This window comes from Paroedura picta, chromosome 3 (genome assembly GCF_049243985.1).
Source record: "Paroedura picta isolate Pp20150507F chromosome 3, Ppicta_v3.0, whole genome shotgun sequence".
In the NCBI taxonomy this organism is placed as follows: domain Eukaryota; kingdom Metazoa; phylum Chordata; class Lepidosauria; order Squamata; family Gekkonidae; genus Paroedura; species Paroedura picta.
The window spans coordinates 41,334,382-41,359,611 of record NC_135371.1 but is presented as its reverse complement, the minus strand read 5'-3'; the positions used below and the strand labels follow the sequence as shown (position 1 = coordinate 41,359,611).

The 25,230-nt window shown below is 42.0% G+C and overlaps 1 protein-coding gene across 3 annotated transcripts in view; it reads left to right on the top strand.

The window, feature by feature from the left end:
• The first annotated feature begins 514 nt into the window (after positions 1 to 514).
• The window catches only part of CHCHD6 (coiled-coil-helix-coiled-coil-helix domain containing 6), a 267,161-nt gene continuing 242,445 nt past the window's right edge, over positions 515 to 25,230 (top strand). The window contains exons 1-4 of one of the 3 annotated variants that reach the window (XM_077325391.1): positions 515 to 784; positions 9,058 to 9,181; positions 14,107 to 14,176; positions 16,668 to 16,812. In XM_077325391.1, the coding sequence (XP_077181506.1) occupies positions 695 to 784; positions 9,058 to 9,181; positions 14,107 to 14,176; positions 16,668 to 16,812 (429 nt within the window). In that variant the 5' untranslated portion in view covers positions 515 to 694. The remainder of the gene's footprint in view (positions 785 to 9,057; positions 9,182 to 14,106; positions 14,177 to 16,667; positions 16,813 to 25,230) is intronic. The other 2 variants (XM_077325392.1, XM_077325393.1) reach the window with 2 other exon arrangements.

Genomic DNA, 25,230 nt, shown 5'->3' with positions numbered 1-25,230 from the left:
TGATCCAGTGTAATGTAAGAGAACGTCAGACTAGAATTTGGAAGAGCCAGGTGTGAATCCCCACTCTCCCATGGAAGCTTCCTGGGTGACATTAGGGCAGTCATTCTCAGCCTAATCTACCTGACAAAGTTGTTGTACAGATATAACAGAGGAGAACAATGTAAGTTGTTTTGGGTCTCCACTGAAAATAAAGATGGGATATAAATGAATTAGATAATCAAGCTGAAGAAGGAGGATGCAGATAAAGAAAGGTCGGGTGGTGAGCCGGAAGGAGAGAAGGAACCAGGGAAAGGGAGCAGCATTATGGGGGCTTCGGACCAACGACTGTGGCAAACGTGAAGCACCACTGCATACCTTGTCAAATAAAGCAAGGATCCAGTGGCCCTTGAAAGACTAACGAAACATATTCCAGCGTAAACTGCCATGCATCGTCGCTCTCCTCTCCTTGCTCGTCATGTTCCGTTTGGCGGATCACAGCATCCTTAAAAGAGCTCTCTCTACCAGGAAGACTACACTTCCCAACATGCATCCCGACCGGCCTCCAACAAACTACCGCACAATTGGGTGCAGCTTCAGCGGCGGCCAACCGGGAGCAAGTTTATAGGAAGATCGAGTGGAGCGAAGAGTGTGTAGATCTTGACTTCTGCACCACCCCGTGTAAAGGGACATAGCCTGGGCAGCTCTTTTTGGTGCTATGGGGGGCAATGAGAGTAGTCAGGGGAACAGGAAAGTCTCCTTCGAGCTGGACGAGCAAGAGCGAGTGCGGGTGTTGCAGGGCATCAGGGTAAGTAGGAGTGTGAACCGGAGCTGGGAAGGGAGACTAGAGGGCATCTTAGAGGGATCCAGGACAGTGTGGGGCCGGTGTTTGAAAACCCAACTATTACAGATTCTATGGATAGGGATGACAGGGATGATATTTGGAGAGTAAAGGACTGAAGGGATTTTGCGACTGTGTTTGTTTTGCTCAGGAACCAAAATCCTGTCCTCCCCCTCCCCGATGCTTTGGAATGTATTTATCGACTTTAAAACAATCCTTAGAGCCTTTTCAATATTGCCTATTTATTATGACAATAAATCTGCACCCTCATGACTGAAACTCTTGCTTATTTTTAATAGCAGACCATCGTGGTTTAGGAAGGGCTTGATGCTAAAGATAGGTAGCCTGATAGCTTTATGATAAATAGTGATGATTTATAGTCTGAAGTTCTCAATGCACTTCCCAGTTTGGTGAACTAAGGCCTTTCTCCAGTGGCCCCACCTTACTCATGTGGAACTAAATCATATAGGACCTAGTTCAAAGCTTCAGATAACTGAATTTGGATTTGAACTACCCAAAACAGTATTTATTATGTTTAGAAGGTAACTAAGGAAAGAAAGGTGACTCAGATCTAAAAGATAGATTCAAGTGGGTAGCCATGTTGGTTTGAAGTAGCACAACAAATTATGACACAGTTTACTAATTTGCCACTGATTTACCTTTTCTATATATCTGTACCCTCATGATTCTTGTCCCATTTTTGCCCGAGGAACCATGCCTGCACAAGAAAGCTCATGCCTTGAATTAATCTTTGTTAGTCTTAAAGGTGCTATTCGATTCAATTTTTGTTGTTTAAGAAGTGATGGACCAGTAGAAAGAGCCCATGCTGCGCTTTGCAGTTTGTAACATTAGGGAAGTTTTTCATAAGAGTGTTCATCTGTAAGTTTTTTAAAAAAATAATTCTCAAAATAATGTGAATATAGGGAGTGGGAGAGAACACTGTCATGTTGTCAGTAAATGCGGTTGACACCCCTCCAAGTATACTCCATACAGCGATTATAATAGCAATTCTTGTGCTATCTGGAGAAAGCATTTAATTGTCCCACTGACCTTCCTGTATACTTAGATCAAGCACTGGATGCAAAATGTAGTGCTAGATCTGATTAGGTCTTGAGCTCCTACTGTCAAAGAAATGAGTAAATAACCAATACTTTTTTGTTTTGCTAGACTTCCATAAGGTTCATTGTTAATGGCAAGCACCAACTGGCAAATCAATCATTAATCCTTGTAAGGTTTACATTTGCACATTTCGGACAGTGTTTGTAAAAGTAAAGAATGGTTGATTCTAAACTATATGATTTGTTTGTTAATGGATTAGTATCTACTTCTCTGCATTTAGCACAATAATACTAGCTAAGCGAAAAATTTTAAGTGCTCAGTCAGCTTCTTGTGTATAGCAGATGACTCTGAAGCATAAAACGCTGGACAGTGTTCCAAGTAATACTAGCATGAGGAATGGGAAATATAATTAATAGTGGAATAAAAGAAGTAATGAAAATAACAGAGAAAAGGGCAGGGCAAAGGCAAAGAGAGAGAGAAGAAAATTAGCTTCATGAGCACAAAACATTCTTAGTCACAAAACATTGTTGAGTAGTAATTTTACTACCTTTTTATAATATCATATCCCCTTGATATTTCTGATTTCCTTTTGGTACTCCATACTAGGTCCCCTCTGGCCACTAGCAGGGGATTGCCAGAGTAAGGCTGGGAAACTCCTGGAGATTTGGGAATAAAGCCTGGGGAGGGCATGGTCTTCAGTGGGGTACAATGCCATAGAGCCCACCCTTCAAAGCAGCCATTTTTTCCATAGGGAATTGATTTCTGTAGTTTGGAGATGAGCTGGAATCCCGGAGGATCCTCAGGGCTCACCTGGAGGCTGCCATCCCTACATCATACCCATAAATATATGAAGCTACTTCATCCTGAGTCTCATAGCATTTGTCTATCTAGCCTAGGATTGCCTACTATGTCTGCTAGCAACTCTCCATAGTTTCAGACAGAGGTTTTTCCTAGTTGGGCTTTTAACAGGAAATAGTAGGAACTGAACCTGTGAACTTCACTATGCAGATCTTGTGCTACATCATGCAACCAGAATCAGCAGCAAGGCAGCAAGATGCTAAGCAATTTCTCATAGCTAGCTGCTTTTCAGCTCATTCATAAATAACCTGGGGTTAAGGGTGAATAGTAAGGTGGCCAGTTTTGAAAATGATAGCAAATTATTTAGGGTCGTTAAGAGAAAATAGATTGCAGAGAACTTCAAAAGGCTCTCTTCAAGCTGGGGGATGGGCATTCAAAAGGCAATTGAGATTCAAGGTGAGCAAGCATAAACTGATGCATATTGGGGCAAATAATTCCAACTCCACACATACACTGATGGGATCAGAGCTGGTGATGACAGACCAAGAAAGGGATGGTGGGGTGGTAGGGGTGGCTCATTAACGGAAGAGCTGAGGGCCCTGCACGTGCTTTCATACTTCTGCAGGGCCTGCGAAACGGAGCTCTTCCTCCAGGTCTTTGGCTGAGGCCAGGTTGCTGGACATCGAAGGGGCCCCTCCACAATTAAACAGCATCATAATTAATATTCAAGAACTATAGAATATGTTCAGATCAATTGGCACCCCTGGGAATGGGAGCCCTGAGGCGCTGGATGGGGGGGGGGGGAGGACATAAGAAGATTGGGAGAGGGTTTTATCTCTTCACCAGAGTATGTGGTTAACTATGTTTTATGGTTTTAACAGTTTCTTTTCCTTTTTTACTTTTAACCCGCTGTGAGACAACTTTTGAGAGCAGCAGGCAAAAAATCCAATCAATCAATCAATGAATGAATCAATCAATGCCAACCCAATGTGTGGCATGCTATGAAAAAGGCAAATGCTATGCCGGGCTTAATTAGAACAGGAGTAGGGATGCTATCATACTGCCATTCTACAAATCTATGGTGAGACCACAGTTGCGATTTTGTGTACAGTTCTGGTTAACGCACCTGAAAAAGAATATCGTAGAGTTATAAAAAGTGTGGAAAGAGCAACCGGAATAATCAGGGGATTAGAGCAATTCCCCCATGGGGATTGGTTAAAATGCCTAAGGCTGTTTAGCCTAGAAACTAGGCAAGTAAGGGGAGGTGAAAGCAGTCTATAAAATGATACATGGCATGGAGAGAATGGAAAGAAGCAAACTTCTCCATCTATTATAATACCACTGAAGCTGAAGGGTGGGAGATGCAGGGCAGAGAGGAAGTATTTCTTTACACAGCGTATAATTTGTGGAACTTCCTAACACAGGATGTGATCATGGTCATCAGCTTGGAAGGCTTTAAAAGAGGAGTGGACAAATTCATGGAGAACTGGCCTTGATGTGGCTCCTATTCATGATGGAGATCTCCCCCCTGTTAGTGGGCTTCCTGGAGGTAGCTGATTGCTGCTGTGTGAACTGAATGCTGGAGTAGATGGGTCTTTGATTTCACCCTGCAGAGCTCTTTCTATATTTGTATTTCTGTGGCTGTATGCACACACAGACACACATGTTTCCTGATATGCTTCTGCTTCCAGAGAAGGTGGATTTTTTTTAAAAAGAAAGGCTATATAAAAATAAAACTATGAATTTGTCATTCTATTTTGGAAACACTGGCTAAGTGGAGCATAACTCACTGTCACCCTGTAATCATCATCACCATAATCTCAAACAAGTAATGTCTCTTCTGCCCTGCTTATAGACATCTGCCGGTATAAATACGTGTGTTAACATTTTATTATATGGTTGTTGTATTATTAGGATAAACCACTGGCCTTACAACCAAGGTTTAAAATGGCACCTTATGTGAGCCATTGTAGCACAGTTAAAATGTGCATGATTAGGCCTTATGTTTTGAAATGCACCACTGTGAGAAAATCTGGGCAATGTGTCATCCTCTCAGCTTGTCCACGCTATTGAAACTAGCAGCAGAAAATTTGCCATGTTTTGGATAGCATGGTATACCTGTCAAATGGTTCCCCAAGCAATATAAAGTCTTTTAAAACTGGCACTTAAAGATGAGTTCAAAAAATGGTACGTTCTCTTGTGTTGAAATGAGAATCAAATTGGGTAGCAGCATGAATGGCATAGTGTTTATCGTAAGTGAACTTCCTAAATGTTATGTTTGAAAAGGACTCACTAGCAGTGATGGATAACGATGTTTGCCAACCTCCAGGTGGGGCCTGGAGATCTTCCAGAATTACAAGTGATGACCAGATCCCAGATACGTGGCTGGTTTGGCAAAAGTGGCTGGTTTGGAGGGTGGACTCTACAGCATTATGCCACACGTAGGTCCTTTCCTTCCCCGATCCCTGTAGTACCCCAGGATCTAACCCCCAATCTTCAGGAATTCCCCAACCTGGAGTTAGACTTTGATCTAGTGGGCAGCCTTAAGAGAGAACAGTTTAAGAGGAAGACTGACTGAAGAGTGTAAGTAGTGCAGGAGAATACACTGAGAAATACAATTTAATATGTATGTGGGTCCTAGGTAATAATCAGTGCTTTGAATCCCGGCAGAAGCAAATGAGTAGCTGGTGCAGTTGCTGAAGTCACCCATTGAATGTCCAGGAAGAAGAAGGGTTGGTTCTTATATGCTGCTTTTCTCTACCTGAAGAAGTCTCAAAACAGCTTACAATCACCTTCCCTTTCCTTTTCCCACAACAGACACCCTGTGAGAGAGGTGAGGCGGAGAGATTCCCAATATTACTGCTCAGTCAGAACAGCTTTATCAGTGCTCTGGGGAGCCCAAGGTCACTCAGCTGGCTGCATGTGGGGGAGCGCAGAATCAAACCCGGCTCACCAGATTAGAAGTAGGAGCCTCCGGGGAGGGCGGTATAGAAGTATGATAAATAAATAAATAAATAAATAAGTCCACACTTCCCTAACCACTACACCAAGCTGGCTCTTGAAGGTTGAAGCATTCTCCTTTAGGTTTTTCAGTCTTGTGATTCTCAATGTCAGATTTATCCTTGATGTCCATTTATTCTTTGGCATAGGGTTTGACTTGTTTGCCCTACGCAGAGAACCATAGGACATTACTGGCACTGAATGGCATATACAATGCTAGAAGATGAGCAAGTGAATGAGCTTGAGATGGTGTAGTTGATGTTGTTAGGTCCAATGATTGTGTTGTGTCCAATGATTGTGTTGTGTTGTTTGGGTGTATGTGGTAGCAAAACATTTAAGTTTACTGCAAGCTCTGGTACCAGTGCCTATGTTCAAATTAGATGCATTATTTTGGGTGTTGCTTAAGATTGGGGGAGCTGTCTATGTACAAGAAAAGGTTTGCTGCCTCTCCCCTCCAGTACTGTGAAAGAGAATTGTCATCCAATGGAGCAGTGTTTTTCAACCTTTTGACCATGGAGGAACCCCTGAAGTATTCTTCAGGCTTTGAGGGCCCCCAGAAGTGATGTCAGCTGGCCACACCCCTGGAAGTCACACCCATGGGTGATGTCACCAGAAGTGACGTTACCCAGACACTCCCACTGGATGTGACATCAACAGACCACTTCCACATTGCAGGAAGTGGTGTTATCAGGCCTTTTCCTGTGTCACCAGAATTGACATATCTATTAGACCAGAGGTCCCCAACCTTTTTGCGATTGAGGATCGCCTCCGGGGGTGGGGGAGAGCCGGCGGCCCAGGTGCCGCACATGTGTAGCAGCTGCGTGCAAACGCGCATGTGCAGTTGCAGCGCATGTGCGTTTGCGCCAGCAGTTTCTCGACTTTATCAGGTGGGTACTTTAGTTTCACAAAAAGGTTTGTTGTAGACCCCTCAGTGAGAATCTCCGTAGAAGAACGTAAATATGTTGTAGCTGCTGGTAAACAGCAGCCTGATTACTCAATGGGGAAAACGATGGGGAAAGTGGCTGTGCTAAATTCATGGCTACCTATTGAATGGTGGCCCTGAAGTTCCTTCCTGTGCATATGCAAAGTGATTGGATCTGCTGTCACCATGCTTTCTCTGTAGTTTCTACCTTTTTATTCTTAAACATTTCTGCAGTAGCTTTGCATTCTTTCAGTCCCTCTTCAGCATGAACGATCCAGAAACTATTGTGGTTTCTTGTGGCCAGCTGTTCTCCCACCCTCCATCCTCTCCCTTTTCTTTTCATTCAGCCATGTCTTGTCTTGGCTCTGGGTCAATGTCAACTTGCCCCTGCTTGTCTTCTTATTACAGCTGGTAGATTTAGTGACTTGTTGGCCAGGACCAGAAGACAGGTAGAAGGAATACAAAACACCCAACTGAGGCTGAGGCACAGAGGTTCTGGGATAAATATAGGATATGGCACAGGTAACTACGTACCTTGTTCTCTGTGCCAAGTGTAAGGTCTGACACATCTATCCCATGATTGTAAACTACCTCTCTGCTTTGCTCTTCCGTTGGTGCTGACCTCCTCCTGCATTGCCCTTGAAAAGGGCTGACTGGGGTGGTGTATGATGGATGGATGATTGTTGAGTGGGAGGCAGGGCTGGGGGTATGGCATGGTAGGAAAAGGTAGGCAAGAGGAAGGTTGGCAGGCAAGCTGTGTGGTCCACAGAATACTCAATCCAGTGATCTCAAAAACACTGCCACAACTCCTGCTTCTTAACCTTTGGAGGGCTGGCTTGGTGACTTCAGCTATGCAATCATTCCCCGTCAGTGAAACATTTAGGATGAGTATGGGATGATGTGTACACATGTACACACACAAACCAACTAAATAAATAATGTGCAAAATGAAATAGTTGCCTTGATTTGTAAAGCCTTGGTTGCAGGTAATGAATCCATGGTCGCTATTGTTTGTGGGCCCCTGCTTTCTGTAGTAAGGCTAGTTCTCTCTTCCCATGATTCTGTGTGGGTAGGTTTTAGCTAGTGTGAGCAAAACTGTAGCACTGGAACGGATATTTGGCCAGGAAAACACCTGTTGTCTAGAATGTTCTCCAGTTACCTAAGAAGGCATTAGACTGAAAAATTAGTATTTAAAAAGTGAGTACTAAAAATGAAATGTATCTTCTAAGGAAAAGCAGAGGTTTTGGCAGATAAATAACCTTTCCCCTATCCACCTTGTCTGTGCTGCTTTCCATTTGCTATGGAGGGTCCAGAAGCATCTTTTGAGAGGGGAAGGTATAGAACCCTGGAAGGAAAAATATGATACTGTGGTGGTGATAGAGTTGCAGCAGGAATGTAGCGAGCAGGAGAAGGATTAAAACCCTGTTCCTTCCCTGCTTCTTATCCTGTGCCAAATTCTCTTCTTGAACATGCCTTTCTGCAAGGGGGAGAAAGCTTGTTGGGGTTCTTAATGCATCTCTTTGTTCATTTGTGTAGCTTGATCCTTAGATTGTTCCAGATAAGAGATAATCCTTGACACAGAACATATTTTCACTGTTAGTGCTAAAATAAGTTTGGTGTGTTAATTTTTTAAAAAAGTGTTTCAAAATTGTTCAGAGGCATTTAGTAATGAAATCTCATTTAAATGTGTGAAGAACAAAGAAGCACTATAAAATGCAATTTAAGTTTTAGTGGAATGTGTTTCATCTCAAATGTCTAGATTTTTTTGAAATTACAGGGTGTATGTGTGCATGCGTGTTAAAGAGAAATGGTTTGAAAACCTTGGTCTTGCTTTCTATCTGAGGAGGCTTAAACAACATGCAGTTATACAATTAGGATTTCTTTTTTTCCACTTAACACCAACACATTTTTGTAATTATAGTAGATTATAATTTGTGTTCTTTTCCTCCTGTTTAAGTGGTTTTTACTTGCCCAGACCCCTAAGAGGACTAGAATTTAAAATATATTCTAAACCACACTGAGCCTTACGGGAGGGCAGTATAGAAATATAATGAATAAAATATTCTTTTAGCATTATTTTCTATCATGTTTCCTTTGAAGCAATTTTTTTAAATTGTAAATTTTCAAACCTGAGAGCTTGGAATCATGTAATGTGGTTTGAAATGAAAAAACAAACAACAAAACCTGGGCAGTCCTGTTTGCTTTTCATTTCTAAACGTGTTTTTTATTTTGATTAATTGGCAATTGTTTCCATTGCGTGTCCTTGCCAATACATCAATATTAAGTTTTAGGCAATGTACACCTTTGTAATAATTTCTGTCTAGAGAGCCAAGAAGTTCATGGTAGGTTTTTGACCCCAAATAGGTAAATTGGAAATGAATCAAATTTTAAACTGCAGAACTCTTTCCACTGCTCTTCCTCTTGCTGCCACTAATCTTTTGTTTTTTAAAATTCGTATTAGCTTTCTGAAGATGTAGTAAACCGAATGAAAGAACCTCTGAAGTCTAAACGGGACCAGCAATCAACATCTCCCTCTTCTCCATCCTCAGCAAAAGTTACAGAAGAGGAATCTAAGTTGCCCACAGGTATTACACCAGTCTGCTCTCTGTACTCTGTACAGATGTTCACAATTCACTTATATTTCATCAAGTCATAGCTGTTTTTTAGAAAGTAGTTGCATTAGTGATATTGCATTAGTAATATTATTTCCATGCCCGTGTTTTTCTTTTTGTTGCTCAAATTCTGAACAGAGTAGTTTTTTAATAACTAACTGGTTTCATTTGGATTTGCATCCAAGTAAGTGTTAGCTCTGCACCATAAATTGAGTAAAGAGAGAAATACCACATTTTATATATTACAGAACTACTACTTGAAGAAAGGAAAAATAAGAAGAAAGCTGAGATTTGAGAATACATATCTAGTTCTTTTAGAACACCCTAATATCATAGACTACCTACTGTATGTTCTCCAGATTTACATCTCCCTCAAAGTTTACATATACAGACTGAAAACTGATTATTTCTTTTCATCTCAATTTTTTATTGGTCAATATAATTAATATTGGACTCCATTTTCTTCTGGATTCTTATATTGATTTATCATGCATTTTCCCATATTCCATCAGTTTGTTTAACCAGTCCATAGTTTCTGGTGAAGATTATTTTTTCCATCTTGATGCATGAAGTCTCCTTGCAACTGTTATGTATATTTAAAAAGTTCATTATACGTTTTAATATTATTTGATATCATATTTAATAAAATACATTTGGATCCAGTGCAAATTTAACTTTGAATAAACTTTGCATCTCATCATCATTAATCATAATCCAATCTTTCCTTGTTTTTTGGCAAGTTCACCACATACGATAAAATTATGCATCTAATATATTCTGACATATGCCATTATAATTCTTAGTAATTCTCACTATATCTTGAGGGGCAATATACCCCCTCCATTCCATTGTTTCCATGTTTTTGAGCCCATTTTATCATACAGTCTTTAACTTGTTCTGTTTCAGAGTCATCCTGTAATAACAATTTATAGATTTTTGCCTAACAAATGCTTGTACTACCCGTTATCAGTTTTCCGTAAGCAGTTCTTTGTCTCAACTGACTGCCTTCTTTCATAAATTGTTCTTTCAATTTTGAGACTGTTTTATAGTATATTAGCCAAGGTATAATCTTTCCTTCTTCCTTGACAATTTGCCATTATTTTATTTTGCATTGTTTATCCATCATACTTTTACAAGTTAAATTATCTATTTTCTTTCTTGAAATTAAATCTCAGTGAACATTTATTAAAGCAGTCAGTGGCAAAAGTGATGGATTTAGTCTGTCTCTGTACTTAAACTATATCCTTAGCAAGTTGTTTCTTATGATATGAAGAGGAGAAGAGGGAAAGTGCTTTTCACTACTTGAACAAATCTCAAAATGGCTTACAATTGTCTTCCCTTCCTCTCTCCACAACAGACATGCTGTGAGGTAGGTGAGGCTGAGAGATCTCTGAGAACTGTGACTGGTCACCCAGCAGGCTGCATGTGAAGGAGGAGTGGGGAATCGAACCCAGTTCTCCAGATTAGAGGATGACACTATTACCCATTATACTATGCTTGCTCTAAAGATGATACATTTACCATCTTGCTTCTGGGTCATTCTCAGTCATTTTTCACTCATATATAATTATGAAATCCTCCTTTAGTGTCCATTATTTCTATTAATTATAGCTTCCTTTAGAATCAGTAATCCAGTCTGTTATCCAAACTTGCTTGCTTGTATAAATTAATATTTCAGTCTGCAAGCCCTCCATGTTTTTTACCATGTTAAATTTTTAATCATGTTATCATCTTGACCTTTTTCCATTCCATATAAAATTATTTATTACTTGTAGCCATGATTTTATAGTTGTTTCTTCAATGTGAATTGGTAACATTTGAAACAAGAAATTCAGTTTTAGCAATATATTAACTTTAACTGTTGATATTTGTCCTTACTAAGAGAGTTTTTCCCACTGTTGTATGTCTTCAGTTATCTTTGTCCAGGTTTTCTGGTAATCCTTATCCATTGTTCCTCTTATTATTTGAGAAACAGCCTGGGGGGTGAAGCGTTTCTGGTGTGTCTGTCCCTGAACGCTAGCCACTTTGCTCTCAGATGCACCTGGCTATCGGAGCCAGCGCGTCTCCCACAATCTGCGCCTCCACCCTGCTGCCGGCTTGCACTCTCTCACAACAATGGCTCCTGATGGCCCGCCACAGTACTACTGGGAGCTTGCTGTGGTAAAACGACAGGAACGGGTTGTGGGCCAATGATTCCTTGGGGTTGGGTTGGGCAGAGACAGTCCTTGCCCTTCTCTCAGTCTTTCGCCTCTTCTGCTTTCCATCCACTTTCACCATGATAGGCAGGGATCTGGGCCATCTTTCAAGGAACTTTGCCCCAGAGTTCTCCACGCCCCGTGCGCAGAGCCCCCAACTCGCTTTTCCTGCACCCAGCCTCCCCTCCTCCGTGTTTTTCCCCCTCCCAGTCGCCTTTGTTTACTCCGGCACCCCTCTGTGCGGCAGACGCAGTTCCCAGACGCCCCTGCCGCTTCACCATTGCGACAGCACAAGATGCTGCCAGTGAACTCCCTCACTCCGACGGACACGCCTCCCCACTGGCAGCTGCTGCGGGAGCGGGGGAAAGAGTGGGTGGCACCTGTGACACTGCTACACACTCTGCCCTTCCTGCCCACAGCTGTGCCACTAACTGTTCTCTGTGTGCTCTCCTGTCACTCTCTTCCGAAGCCCTCGCGCTCTGGATGCGCTGCAAGTCCACAGAGTGCAGCTCCCAGTTGTTACATTTACTCCCAGATACCATGCACCCTGTTAGTTTTTCTCATTGTTCTTTCTCCTTCTTTGTCATATTTAGGAACATTACCGAGTCTTGTTTTTATTTATTTTACTTCATATCCAGAATATAATCAAATTCTGTAAATTTGGTCCTTTGCACATCTCATTGAATTGTCAGGTTGGGTTACCAAAATAATCACAGCATCAGGATAGCTTTTCAATTTACTTTTTCCTTTACTATTATTTATTTTTACTTTTCTTTTTAATCTGATTTATAGACCTCCCCTCTCTGCAAGTAGGATTGGGGCGGTTTACAAGACTGATTAAAACATTCATAGACAAATTTAAAAACAACCTCAACATTAAAACTAACAACCCAAATCCTACCCCACCCCTCTACCCAGAACGGTCTGACCAGCAGGATTGGCTGTAGGCCAGGAACATATGTCCCAGCTAATGGCAAAAAAGGGGAAGGGGACCTAAAAGGAGAGAGCAAGTGGGAAGTCTGCATGTAATATATTTATCTTTTCTTATTCTATTAGTTGCAATTTCCAAAACCCATGTAAACAATAGGGGTGAGACTGAACATTCTTGACAGGTTCCTTTTTCAATTTCAATTTTCTCTCATATATATTTGTTATAATTTGTTATAATTCTTGTATACTATTTTGCTATATATTTTTCAATCACGTTGAAAAGTTTTCCCAACATTATAAATATTTTAAGACTTCTATCAGAAATTTCCAAGAAACATTGGCAATGCAGCCTAAATCTTAATGCAGTGTGTTTGGCACCATCACAATCTCATAGTTAAGATATTGAGTTGTAAGCTCTACTGAGCCATGCATTCCCTGAGGCTAGCTTCTATTCTCCAGATGCAGCATGGGGACAATAATTTATTTATTTTACTTCACCTATACTCTGCCTTTCTCCTCCCCTCCATTTTATCCCATCAACATTTAGTGAATGTCATCAATAGTATTTGTTTTATTCAAAAACAAAAATAAAAAAAATAATGTATACAGTTAAGAACCAAATAATCTCGTATGCTGTGGTTTTATGGTCTGCTTAGTCCAGAATTCTATGAAATCCAAAGCTTTTGCCAAGCTGGGGTAATATCACTAATCACTTGGGATGTGAACTCAGAGCAAACCTAACCTATCCAAGCCTCCTTTTTTCTTATTGTTTAGGTCACAACTTTCACCCCTTTTTTACTGTTAAGAAACCCCTGAAACATTCTTCAGGCTTTGAGATACCCCAGAAGTGACATGATCATGCAGAATATAGTTGAGAAGCATAGCTGTGTACATGCCCACCCAGGGCCCCTCACTTTTCTACCCCCTCCAGGCCCATCATTGGCCATTTTTGGGAGGGGTGCCCTTCCAGGGCCACTAAGAAATCCCAGGGTTTCATGAAACCCTGGTTGAGAAAGCCTGTTATATATGCTTGCATTTCAAGAAATAATATTTCAGGTCACAAATTGTAGGAAAGCGATTCTAAGAAGGTCAAAGATACGTACACTTGGCATTGTTTTAGAGGAAATCTGATGAGTTTCTTGCATTTGGGGGAATAAACCATAGATATGTAGTATAGTCCTGGGTTATCAGAAGTTCATGTGCCAGTTCCAGATGTTGCCAGCAAGAAAAGAGCAGAAGCATTTTGATGGAGCTCAGCTGTTTCATTTATGTTTAAAGACTCGTTGCAGAGAATGATCTCCTGTGAACGGTTTACTTACACAAGTCAGCTGGTCCTTGATTTCCTCCATAATGCACAAATGTGTATTCTTGGCTCATTTGTCAATAGGCCCTTAATCTTGTTGTTTTAAAGGATCAAGCATGATTTGTGGATTGGTGAATCAGCCAGAAATTTACCTTCTGTGATAAATAAAACATGGCTTAAATTAGCTGATTGACTTGCTTTGCTTGTGCCCATATGAGGGTTGCTCAGTCGTAACACTTACCTTGTCCTGAGGATGAACTTCTAGGTTCCCACCGGCATTGTGCCATGTTCAAGGCATGCGTAGTTTTAGAAGTGTTTTGTTCTGTTTTGCTGTTAGATTGCATCCGGGCCTCTCTTATTATTGAATATTTTCTTAATATTAGGTCACTTTCTAATTTAGCTCAGCTGCTTCCTGAGAATTTTTTGCTTCTCTTTCATTATAATTACTTTCCTTCTGTCCTCTCCCACAGGGGTCCATGCACCGACAGTTGACTCCTTGGGCCGGAAACCATCCGAGGCAGAGGAGGATCTGTACAAGAGGTGGGTGCCTGTGTCAAGAACTAGCCATCTAGGTCATTCTGCTCTTTCAAGGCCACCCTCTGGTTGTGTGCAATGTTATTTGATCTGGGGCCAAGGGACCAAGCCCTATGAAGATAGGTTGAGGGACTTGGGAATGTTCAGCCTGGAGAAAAGGAGGTTGAGAGGGGACATGATAGCCCTCTTTAAGTATTTGAAAGGTTGTCACTTGGAGGAGGGCAGGATGCTGTTTCTGCTGGCTGCAGAGGAGAGGACACGCAGTAATGGGTTTAAACTTTAAGTACAACGATATAGGCTAGATATCAGGAAAAAGTTTTTCACAGTCAGAGTAGTTCAGCAGTGGAATAGACTGCCTAAGGAGGTGGTGAGCGCCCCCTCACTGGCAGTCTTCAAGCAAAGGTTGGTTACACACTTTTCTTGGATGCTTTAGGATGCTTAGGGCTAATCCTGCGTTGAGCAGGGGGTTGGACTAGATGGCCTGTATGGCCCCTTCCAACTCTATGATTCTATGATTCTATGATTCTATTTGGTGGCTGGTGTTTTCCTGATTAAAGGCAAGAGTGCAGTGGACAGGATTTTGTCGTTGTGGAACAGTTGGTCTTTGGTATGGCTTCCACACTCCCAGATCACAGAAGTCCACCCTTGAGGATAATGAAAATATTTATCAGTCTTGGCAGCATCAATTATCCAAGTACTCAAGCCACCAAACTCACAACCTATTTCTGATTTTAACAAAGTCACCTATCTGTTATCAGATGTCGACCCCTATATCTCATATAGGGTGGCACTTTTTGCTCTGGCTGCCAGGAAGATTCGAGCTAATGCATTTTTACAGGAGCCTCCACCTTGATACACCATTTTATCCCTTTTTTTGTAACTTACTAGTCCATGTTTACATTTTTAGGTACACAATATTGGAGAAATATTGTTTTATTTGTTTATATTTGTGCCATATTGTTTTAATTGTGTTTTGTAACAGCCTTTGGCTACATACAATAAATGTTATCGTATCGTATCGTAAGTACTCAAGCCTGTATGAGATATAATACTGCTTATTTTGAATACTTTATTCTTTTTCTGGGGAGATGCTTGACCAAACAATAGAGGAATTAGTCAAGAGCTGACTACAGATTGGTTGACTTTTGACTGAACTTTTCAATGTAAAATTAGCGTATTTTAAAAGCCATTTGCTGAGACTCTTCTCTGGGAGGCCTCATCCACCTAAAGTGAACTCAGTGGCTACCAGAAAGAGCATTTTTCTGTAAAGGCTGCTTGAGGAGATCAGGGCCCTAATGGAACTTGAACAGTTCCACAGGGTCAGCAAAAGGGAGCTCCTTTGCCAGGCATTTGGTTGAGGTCAACCTGAATCAAACATTGGCCCCTGAGCCTCCCTCCTATGGAAACCACTGCCAATCCGTCAAACCCACAGGGCTGTCAGTAAGTGATGGTTGTTAATCTTCTTGCCATGTTCTATCATTCTATTGTATTATCTAATTATTACTACTGTATTTTTGCTACAACTATTGAGTTACCTGTATTGTTCCCCATTTTATATAAACCGCCCTGAGCCTTAGGGGAGGGTGGTATATAAATATAATAAAATAAATAAAGTTCTTTGTCTCAAGTGCCAGGTAAAATAGTGTCTATTTATCCAGGCATTTGACTGACCGTGTTTTAGCCTTGCTTGTAGGTCCTCCTCCCCATTTTACTAATCAGTCTTGTTTTCAACAATTGACATAATACTCACTATCATACATTGTATCTTTTTTAAAACATTAATTTACAATCTAAAATTGTTAGTTTTTAATCTTAGAATTATAATAATTTAAAAACTGACCTGTTTTGTATATTAATGAAATACTTTATCGATTGATCTCAATACATAATAAGAAGGTGTACTATCCAAAATCACAATTCTTCTGCTACCCCCTTGTGATCTATTATTATCCTAATATGATATTGCTTTCTTTGGGTCCTATCTTATCACCAAAGTATCTGTAGAAAAGCAGTGTCTTTAAATGATATTTCATAGTGAAATTGTGAAAGGATTGCCAACTTTGTGTAACCTCCTATCACGCAATTGCACTAATCCTGTCAATTTTGCTAATTCTACTGTTTGCTTATTTTTGATATGTGTTTAAAAAATTGATTTGTAATACTTCCCTTGTAATTTTTATTTTCTGTTTTAGGGAACAATTTTTTGTTTTACTTCTCTGATTTTGTGGCTGATTATTTGTTCTGTTTTTGTGTTCTTAAATTGTTTTGTTTCCTGTTTCAGATTTTTATATTGTGAGATGTTTCCGTTATTGTTTCTTATCCCGGGAATATGGAGGTTGTCATTAGACATTACTAAAATAAAATATGCTCCAGAAATTATTATGTTGTCCAGAGCTTTGGTTGCTTATGTTTCTGCCCCATGTGGTTCTGGCCACAAGGAATGCATTTTAACTTGGGAGTCTGTAGCCCACTGGATGCTGATCACTTTCTCCCCTAGGTATGAACAAGAGCAAGCAATGGTCCAAGAGGAGCTGGTCCGACTGGCGAAAAGGGAACGGGATGCAGCCAGAGAGAGACTGAATGCCACCCTTCAGCAGGAGAGGAACAGCACCGATGAAGAAAGGCAGAAAACAGCTCAGCTGGTGAGTCCAAAGAAAGACCCAGTGCATTGTCCCTCCCAGAGATTCTTCAAGGATCTTTAGCTAGCATACCTGAAGCTTTGCATAGACCCAGTTCTAAAAAATGCCCCAGATGGGGTATTTTTCAATATCTTCCCTGCTCCCAGAGCCTGGGTCTGCAGTTTTCCCCCCATTTCTTCCCATGATCATTGGCCCCGTTTCCTTCTTTTTTGTATCCTTATTCTGTTTTTGCTCTTTTGCTGTGTTTGGGACTGGAAGATGCAGCGAGGCTTCTTTGTCCGGGCCAGCTCTTAGACAAAGTATCCAGCCTTTCCCACAGAATGGCTGGCATTGCACGTACCAGCAACATGATCCAGCACAGTTGGCCTTCCAGAGCCTGCATCTGCTTATGTACCATTGTTGGTAATTGTGACCATGGAGAATTTATATGGTGACATAAAAATGGATCATATGGCAAGCCCAGCCTTTGCTCCAGGCAGGATTCTGGCCAGAATAGAGGCTAAGAACAGCTGCTGTGGCAATCTCTCTCTCTCTTTGTTTTAAGTTTTCTTCAATATGCTAGTTGATCTGTGTGGTATTAAATTTTCATGTTGCTCTGTTCTAGTTGGAGAAGCATATAGGTTAGTTCATTAAAATTTGTGAACTATCAGACTGAGCAACTTCAAGAATGCGAGTAGAGAGGAGACAATCAGCAAATGAGGCTGGACACTTTCTTAAAATATAAAAAACAGTGACAGGCAGTGTTTGGCCCATTGGTATCAATTTTATAGTCCATCTCCAATCAGTATGACTAACCTTAGGCTATAAAGCAGGAGTAGTCACTGCAGCCCTCCAGATGTCCATGGACTACAATTCCCATGAGCCCCTACCAGCGAACGCTGCTATAAAGCTTGATATGCTTTTCAATGCTGATCCTGTCTAATTTGACGGACTATAAGGAAAGGCTATAAAGAGTAGTCAAGCAGAAGCAGTTAAGAGAGAGATGGGGGCTAAAGAGTTAACCACAGGCAAGATGAAGTAAATGTCTGAGGCAGATGCAAAGTGGGTGAGACATTGTACCTGGCAGCTGCGGCGTTAACTCTACCACCGTGAAGGTGATAATTACATTTCACAAAAAAGAAAATTATTGGGATCTTGTTGAAATTATTACCAAATCTATGAAGTGAGTTGTCTCAAAGAGTTGGTTTCTGTGTTAGTTTTAAGCAGCCAAGGAGTATCTCTGCTGGCCTCTTCTTTTCTGGAGAATTCTCTCTAAAGTAAGGTGACCAGATTGTCCCACTTTTGGAGGGACATCTGGGGGTACCTGGCAAATTGTACTTACGTTGAAATTAAAAATATACATTACAATACTATTTTTGCGTTCTGTGCATTCTATGAAAATTTTTGTTGCTCTACATAGACCATATTTTTAATCAAGAATCCCCTCCCCCCAGTCAATGGTGTCCTGCTTTACCAATGTTAAAATCTGGTCACCTTACTCTAAAAGTAACACAAGGAGTACTTAAGAAGAAATGCAGGTAAGGAAGTTAGGCTAAGCTAGTTTGGGTCCCTGTGTAGGTATTAACATTTCCTTTAGCAGTAGACAGATTTCTAAATCCTGCTTGCTTTGTGTTATAACAGGAATTTAGAGGAGTGGAAAACATTAAACCTTTGGGAGCCCAGAACATTTTGAGGGAGTATTTGTTCCCATGTAGGCCCTCCTCTCTCTCGTGATGGACCAAGTTTGGTGTAGTGGTTAGTAGTGCGGACTTCTAATCTGGCATGCTGGGTTCGATTCTGCACTCCCCCACATGCAGCCAGCTGGGTGACCTTGGGCTCGCCACGGCACTGATAAAACTGTTCTGATCAAGCAATGATATCAGGGCTCTCTCAGTCTCACCCACCCCACAGGGTGTCTGTTGTGGGGCGAGGAAAGGGAAGGTGACTGTAAGCCGCTTTGAGCCTCCTTCGGGTAGAGAAAAGTGGCATATAAGAATCAACTCTTCCTCCTCCTCCTCGTCCTCCTCCTCCTCCTCCTCTGGAATTCCCACCCTCTAGACCACTGGTCATGGGTCAGGAAGGGGTTTCTTAACTGAGCTAGATCTGGACATGTCAAAGTGGACTGTGGTTGTTTTTGGTGATGTTAAAAGAAGCAGGCTCCAAGCTTCATAGGCAGATAATAAATACCAGTATGGCTGAAAGTTATTTTGCAAGAGGGCACACTCTGTCCGTACATTTTGTTGGCATCCCATAATTAATTGTTAACATTGTTTAACCACATAATTCCTCTCTCACGTAGTACACAGAATGAAACTGCACACGTGTACTTCGAAATAGACCCAAGGGAGGCTATAAATTGAAAAGCCACGAGTGTGCCTATGCGGGAAACTATATTAACTTAATCTACATTAACCAAGGCATTAACTGTAATCCAGATTGAGTAATGAGGATTTAAAATTTTACTGTGTGAGAACTCCTAATACAAATCAAACAGGTTTGATCTTAATTCAGAAGAGGTATTTTAAGTCCTTGTTAAACAGTGTCCATAAATGATTTTTGTATTGGGACACTGAAATTAATGGAAAGTGGATGCATACATTATTCAGATCAACTAATGCTAATGTTGTTCCACTCTCATTTTACCACAGTCATTCATTAAACTGATCTCTCTAGCTGGGCCCAGGCAATATCTTTTCGGGGACTTGGATGTAGTTGTATTAGAGCTGTCAATGCGCATTCATTCTGTGTATGTTCTACTCCGATTTTTGGCAGCCTGTCACATTGGGGTTTTATGGTGCCTCAAGCTGCACCTTGGAAAGCAGACAGAAATCCCCAGAATGGTGGCCAACATGGCTGTACACATTTTTGGTGTGACTGTCACTATAGCTGTTGGCTAGTATGTGATGAGCAGCATATGTTACCTGCCCTTCACCAGACCCTCTTGCATATTTTGAATTTAGAAGGTTTAAAAATTAAATTATTGTCAGCAGTGATACTTGAGATGAGTGGCAATTTCAAAGATGGGGAGGAGTGTTTATTTTTAGTGAGATGTCTAGCCCAGAAATTGCCTGCAATGTGTTCTGCTTAATTTCACATTTTCTTTGTCTTCTCAGGAAGTGGCTTTAGTTAAGAAAAAGCTCTTCTGCCCCCATTATGTTTCTACAATGACCAAGCGGTTGATGCTGACTCAGGGCTAGTGCCATAGTAGTGGTAAGGAAGAAAGCTTCCCCGTAACTTCATAAGTGTAGTTGTCCACAGAGAGCCATCCATTATATTCTGATTGCTTTTATTAAAGAGGTGTAAGATAAAAATGATCTCTTTAGAGATCTACTGCATGATGATGGGGAGCCCTTACTACCAAAGTAGTATCTCTAACCCAGAAAACAGATTGTTATGTGAGACATCCCCATACAGAACCTAATTCTCCTAGGATGCTAAGGAATTAACACAGCCAGTGTGGTGTTGTGGTTCAGAGCACTGACTTCTGACCTGGCAAGCCGGGTTCAATTCCCCGCTCTCCCACATGAAGCCAGCTGGGTGACCTTGGTCTTGCCACTATTCTGATTGAGCAGTAATATCATGACTCCCTCAGACTCACTTACCTCACAGGGTGTCTGTTGTGGGGAGAGGAAAGGGAAGATGATTGTAAGCCACTTTGAGACTCCTTCTGTTAGAGAAAAGTGGCATATAGGAACCAACTCTTCTTCTTCTACAATGTAAAGCCAAACCATTGGTCCATGTAGCTCAGTGTTGTCTGTTCTGATGACAATGGCTCTCCAGGGAATCGAATGTGGAATGTTCTGCTTAAAAAAAAAGCAGAGCTTGAGAAATCACACAATGGAGAAATTTCACAGTGGTGGCTAGCATTTTCATCAGTGATACTGTAATATCTCAGTGGTTCTCAGTAGGTGTGGAGCTTACGTATCATGTCAAGAGCATCAGAATGTTTTTGTTGTACGTTATAAAAATGCATGCCCATGAAGTTTATATCATTTCTTGAAGAGTGCTTGCACTTGAAAGCTCATGTCTTGAATAAATCTTTGTTGGTCTTAAAGGTGCTACTGGACTCTGATTTTATTGGTTTACATCTTTCAGTTGTAGCAGATGAATGCAGCTCTTAACCAGTTGCATTCTGTACTGCCTCCCCTATTCAGTTAAAGCAATAATGACATTTTTAGAAACTGAGAAGTTAAGTTAGGGTTAGCAGTTTGCTTTTTGTTGTAGTGATAAAAACAGGGGTTTCTCACATTGTTATTTATTTAGTTATAGGATGACATCTGCCATAGCTTTAATATGATTATGCAAATCTATGAATGGATTAGGATTAGGTTTGTGATAGGAATAACGAGAAAATATGTTTTTTTAAAAGAGAAGACACTGAAGTTTGGGGAATTCTGAGATGCAGGACTACTGAGCCATAAGCCTTTCCCCTGTTCATAGGTTTGAAAAACTAGATGTTCAGGCACTTTCTTCAGTATACTGTGGAATGTCACTTGGCGAATGGAATGTCACTTGGCCATGTATAGCTCTCCTAACCAATCAGGAGTTGAAGGTCAGACCATGCATAATTGGAAAGGTCACCAGATGATCTCCGGTGCCCTTGCTGTACCAAAAATGTAGTCAGTAGTAATCTTTCCTTCAACAGGCGCCTGTGTTATAACAGCAGTATTCTTTTTTTTACTTTCTCGCAGGCCATAAATCTGAATACAATGGCCATATTTTTAAACGATTCTGCTTTGATTGTGCTGAAAGCCATTTGGCGTTTAATCTGTGTTCTTTACGGTTTCATCCACTGACTTTTATTATTATTAGTATCCATGTGAAGCGATGGTTCACTCTTATTACCCTGTGTGCTTCCCTGAGATCGGAGAATAGACTGCAAAGTAAAACCCATCAGGCTTCTGGGCATAATTAATTACTTATTTCAGAAGAGGCCCTTCTCTTGAAAAACAGGCTGAAAAGTTCAGAAGCTGGAGAAGCACTAATATTTTATTACAGTCTCTCTGTACTTCAGACACTGCTGCTGCTTTGGATGAGCCAGAAATTCTTAAGCGGGATTGTGGCTCAGTAGCGGAACATCTGCTTAGTGTGCTAAAGGTCCCAAGTTCAATCCTCAGCATTAAGGATCATGTCATAGGGGATGTGAAAGACCTCTGCTTAAGACCTTGGAGAGCAGGGGTGGCCAAACTGTGGCTCTCCAGATGTCATGGACTACATTTCTCATGAGACCCTGTGTTGGCAGGGTCTCATGGGAATTGTAATCCATGAACATGGCTGATCCTGTGTTGAGCAGGGGGTTGGACGAGATGGCCTGTATGGCCCCTTCCAACTCTATGATTCTATGAAACATCTGGAGAGCCACAGTTTGGCCACTCCTTCTAGAGAGCCAGTACTGATCAGAGCAAGACTGACTTTGATGGAATGATGATCAGAGTCAGTATAAGGTAGCTCTATGTGTTCAACGTATATACCATTGAGGTTCTTCTCTTTTCCATCATTACCACATAGAAAACTCCTTTTGCATCAGAAATATCAGCACCAACATATTGCTGTTTAGAGGCAGCATAAGCAGCAATACTTCCCACCAGTGGTAAGTATTATGTGAAAGGCCCAGATTCTGTGCTCAGAATAAATTATTGAATTTAAATGCATGCATTTGAATATGTTTCTGAGGGATTCCTTATTCTTTTCCGAAGGCTCATGCTTTCAAAAGCCTTGAGGATTTTGAAGGCCGATTATGGTTAGACTAGGCTGCAAGCCCATTGCATCCAGGAATGCAACGGTGCTAGCAGTGGGCCGGGTGTGAGGGTGCCACTGCCGCCCTACCTGGTGTTCCGGATGATGGCTGGAGTGACAGCTCTGCAGACGGGGGCTCTGGTGCATTGCGGGCGAGCTGGGAGTGGGGGGGGGGGCAATGGCTCCGCAGCTGGGTAGGCTACTGCAGCCATCACCAATAGTTAGGAGAGCATATTAATCTGTTGGTTTTTCTTTTAAGATGTACCCTGCCTGTAACCTGAAGTGGGTAAGGAATAGAACTGGGAGAGGTTAGACCAATGGAGAGATCTTGTCCATGGCAGCCAGGAGGAGGTTGGGGTGGAGGGGCTGCCTGGATGTGGGGAACAGAGGAGGCTGGCCCTAGGGAAAGGTAAGCAGTGGGCAAAATGCAGGGCGAGTAAAAGAGCAGGTGGGCAGGAAGGGCTCCTGTTTGGCTTTCCAGGGCTGAGGGTGCCTTTGTGATTATAGGACTGAGATTCCATGTGTGCCTTCCCCCTCCCCCTCCGGGCCCCAAAAGTGTCCTCAGGCGGGAAGTGAGGGAGCGCATGGCAGATACGCAGGCTTGGGGAGAGCTGCTCTAATCCGCAGCTCCCAGCTTCTAACATGGACGGCTTCCCTAGGGCTTCCTTGCGAGCAAGCCTTCCCGGACTGCCCTTTGTCATCGCTCTGCCGTGGCTTCTCCTCTCCTTGCAGCTTCAAAGCGGAGTCTTCCCCTCCCCACCTGGGGAAGGAGCCCAGCCTCGGTGTGGGGCTGGACCAAACTCTCTGAACCATTTCAGTGTCACAGGTGAGAGGGGGGGAGACGGCAGGACAGCAAGGTCGCTGCCAGCTCCTCCGTCCTCTCCTCGCAGCAGTGGCTCGCACCCCCTTCCAGGCATAAGCGAGTGGGTGGCAGGTCAAAGGGGCTGTTGGCTGGGGCAATGCCTTGGCAGTCGGGCGACTCTGAGGGCAGTGGGCGAGCTGGGAGTGCTGCTGGCGGTGGGGCCGAGGGCTCTGCAAGTGGTCGGGCTGCCGTGGCTGCTGGTGGCCAGGGAGAGGAAGGGAGCCATATTTATGTGGCTCGCCCACCTTTCTCCAACTTGTGCCCTTGTTGCATGTCTAAACTTTCACACTTTACCAAAATCAAGGTGCTTTGCTATCGACACAGGTGAGAAATCAGTATTCGGTTTTAGAATTGTGCTTTCAGGCAGAGCTTGCTTATTTTAGCTGCTAGTTAAAGATGTGCCTTAGGAAGAAACAGGAAAATCAGGGAGAGAGGGAAATCATTGTCTTCCATTTTCCCTTGGGGATTTCTCAGGGATTCAACCGCATTCAAGGGAGTCTATAGTGTTTCTGGAGAACCTCCTCAGAATCCATTAATGTAGCTCCTGGCTGTTGCCTAGGTGGAGGGAAGGGCTCTGGGAAGGTCAGCACATTGTCCTGAGCAAACCCAGCATTGCCCATAGCCCAGCAGCTGCATGGAGTCTGGTGGATGAGGCAGAACTTCTAGAATTATTGTTGTTATTCTCATCCAAGGGGTTGTCATTTGGGGGAAATGATCTCTTTAAACTATCAAAAGAGGCATTTTTAACCTTTAGTTAATAAGACACATTGCGTAATAAAGTAGAGCTATGATAAATGTATTTTAATATTAAATGTGAATGAGAGAGAGAGAGAGAGAGACAGCTCATACATTTAACTAAAAATGTCACTACTTTTCCCTTACTAAAACTTCATTCTCTAGAGAACCTTTATCACTCCATGAAATTCAGGTTTAAGGTGACTCACTGTTCTTTTTATGTGATCTTTGCCATCAGCTCTCACACTATTAGCAACTGGAATGGCCCCATTTTTGGCTTCGCCTATATAGACGGATCTGACACACACACATCCCTTCCCCCACAATTCTTAAAAGCCTTACCTAATTTCAATTCAGGGTTTTAAAAAAAAAGACATCCTGCTTCATGTCTTGGTAATATCTAACTACTCTTCATTTGTTTTCTCTGTGTACAGCTCTGCTTCTCATTAGATTTTCTTTTTGACATTGAGATCCTTATTTTTGTTTGGGACAGTGACTTGTCTTCATTTTCATCAGGCGTATCAGCTCTCTTTTGATTCTAAGATGTCTTTGTAACAATGGCTGTAGTATAGCTGTAATAGAAAGCGTCTTGCTCCTCCTTCCCCGGCTTGTTAAGGCATTTTGCTATAGCAGGTTGCATTCCTGTATGCTTCCTTTTTGTAGTTCTGTTACCATCTGACAGCTTTGTTCATCATATTCCTGGGCCTCCTAGGTCTGGCCCTCAAACTTACTCCTGGGTCTGTATCTCAATCACAGGATGGGTGGGCAAAGGAGTCCTTGTGTTTTGACTGGCTTGCTTGCTTTCATTTCTATACTGCCCTCCTTTTTGGCTCAGGGCAGTTTACATAGAACATAGAGGTTGTTGTTGTTATTGTTGTTAGGTGTGAAGTCGTGTCTGACCCATCGCGATCCCATGGACAATGATCCTCCAGGCCTTCCTGTCCTCTACCATTCCCCGGAGTCCATTTAAGTTTGCACCTACTGCTTCAGTGACTCCATCTGGCCTTCTAAGAAGCAGTCAGGGCTGATCTCCTCTAGGACTGACTGGTTTGTTTGCCTTGCAGTCCAAGGGACTCGCAAGTCTTCTCCAGCACCAGAGTTCAAAAGCC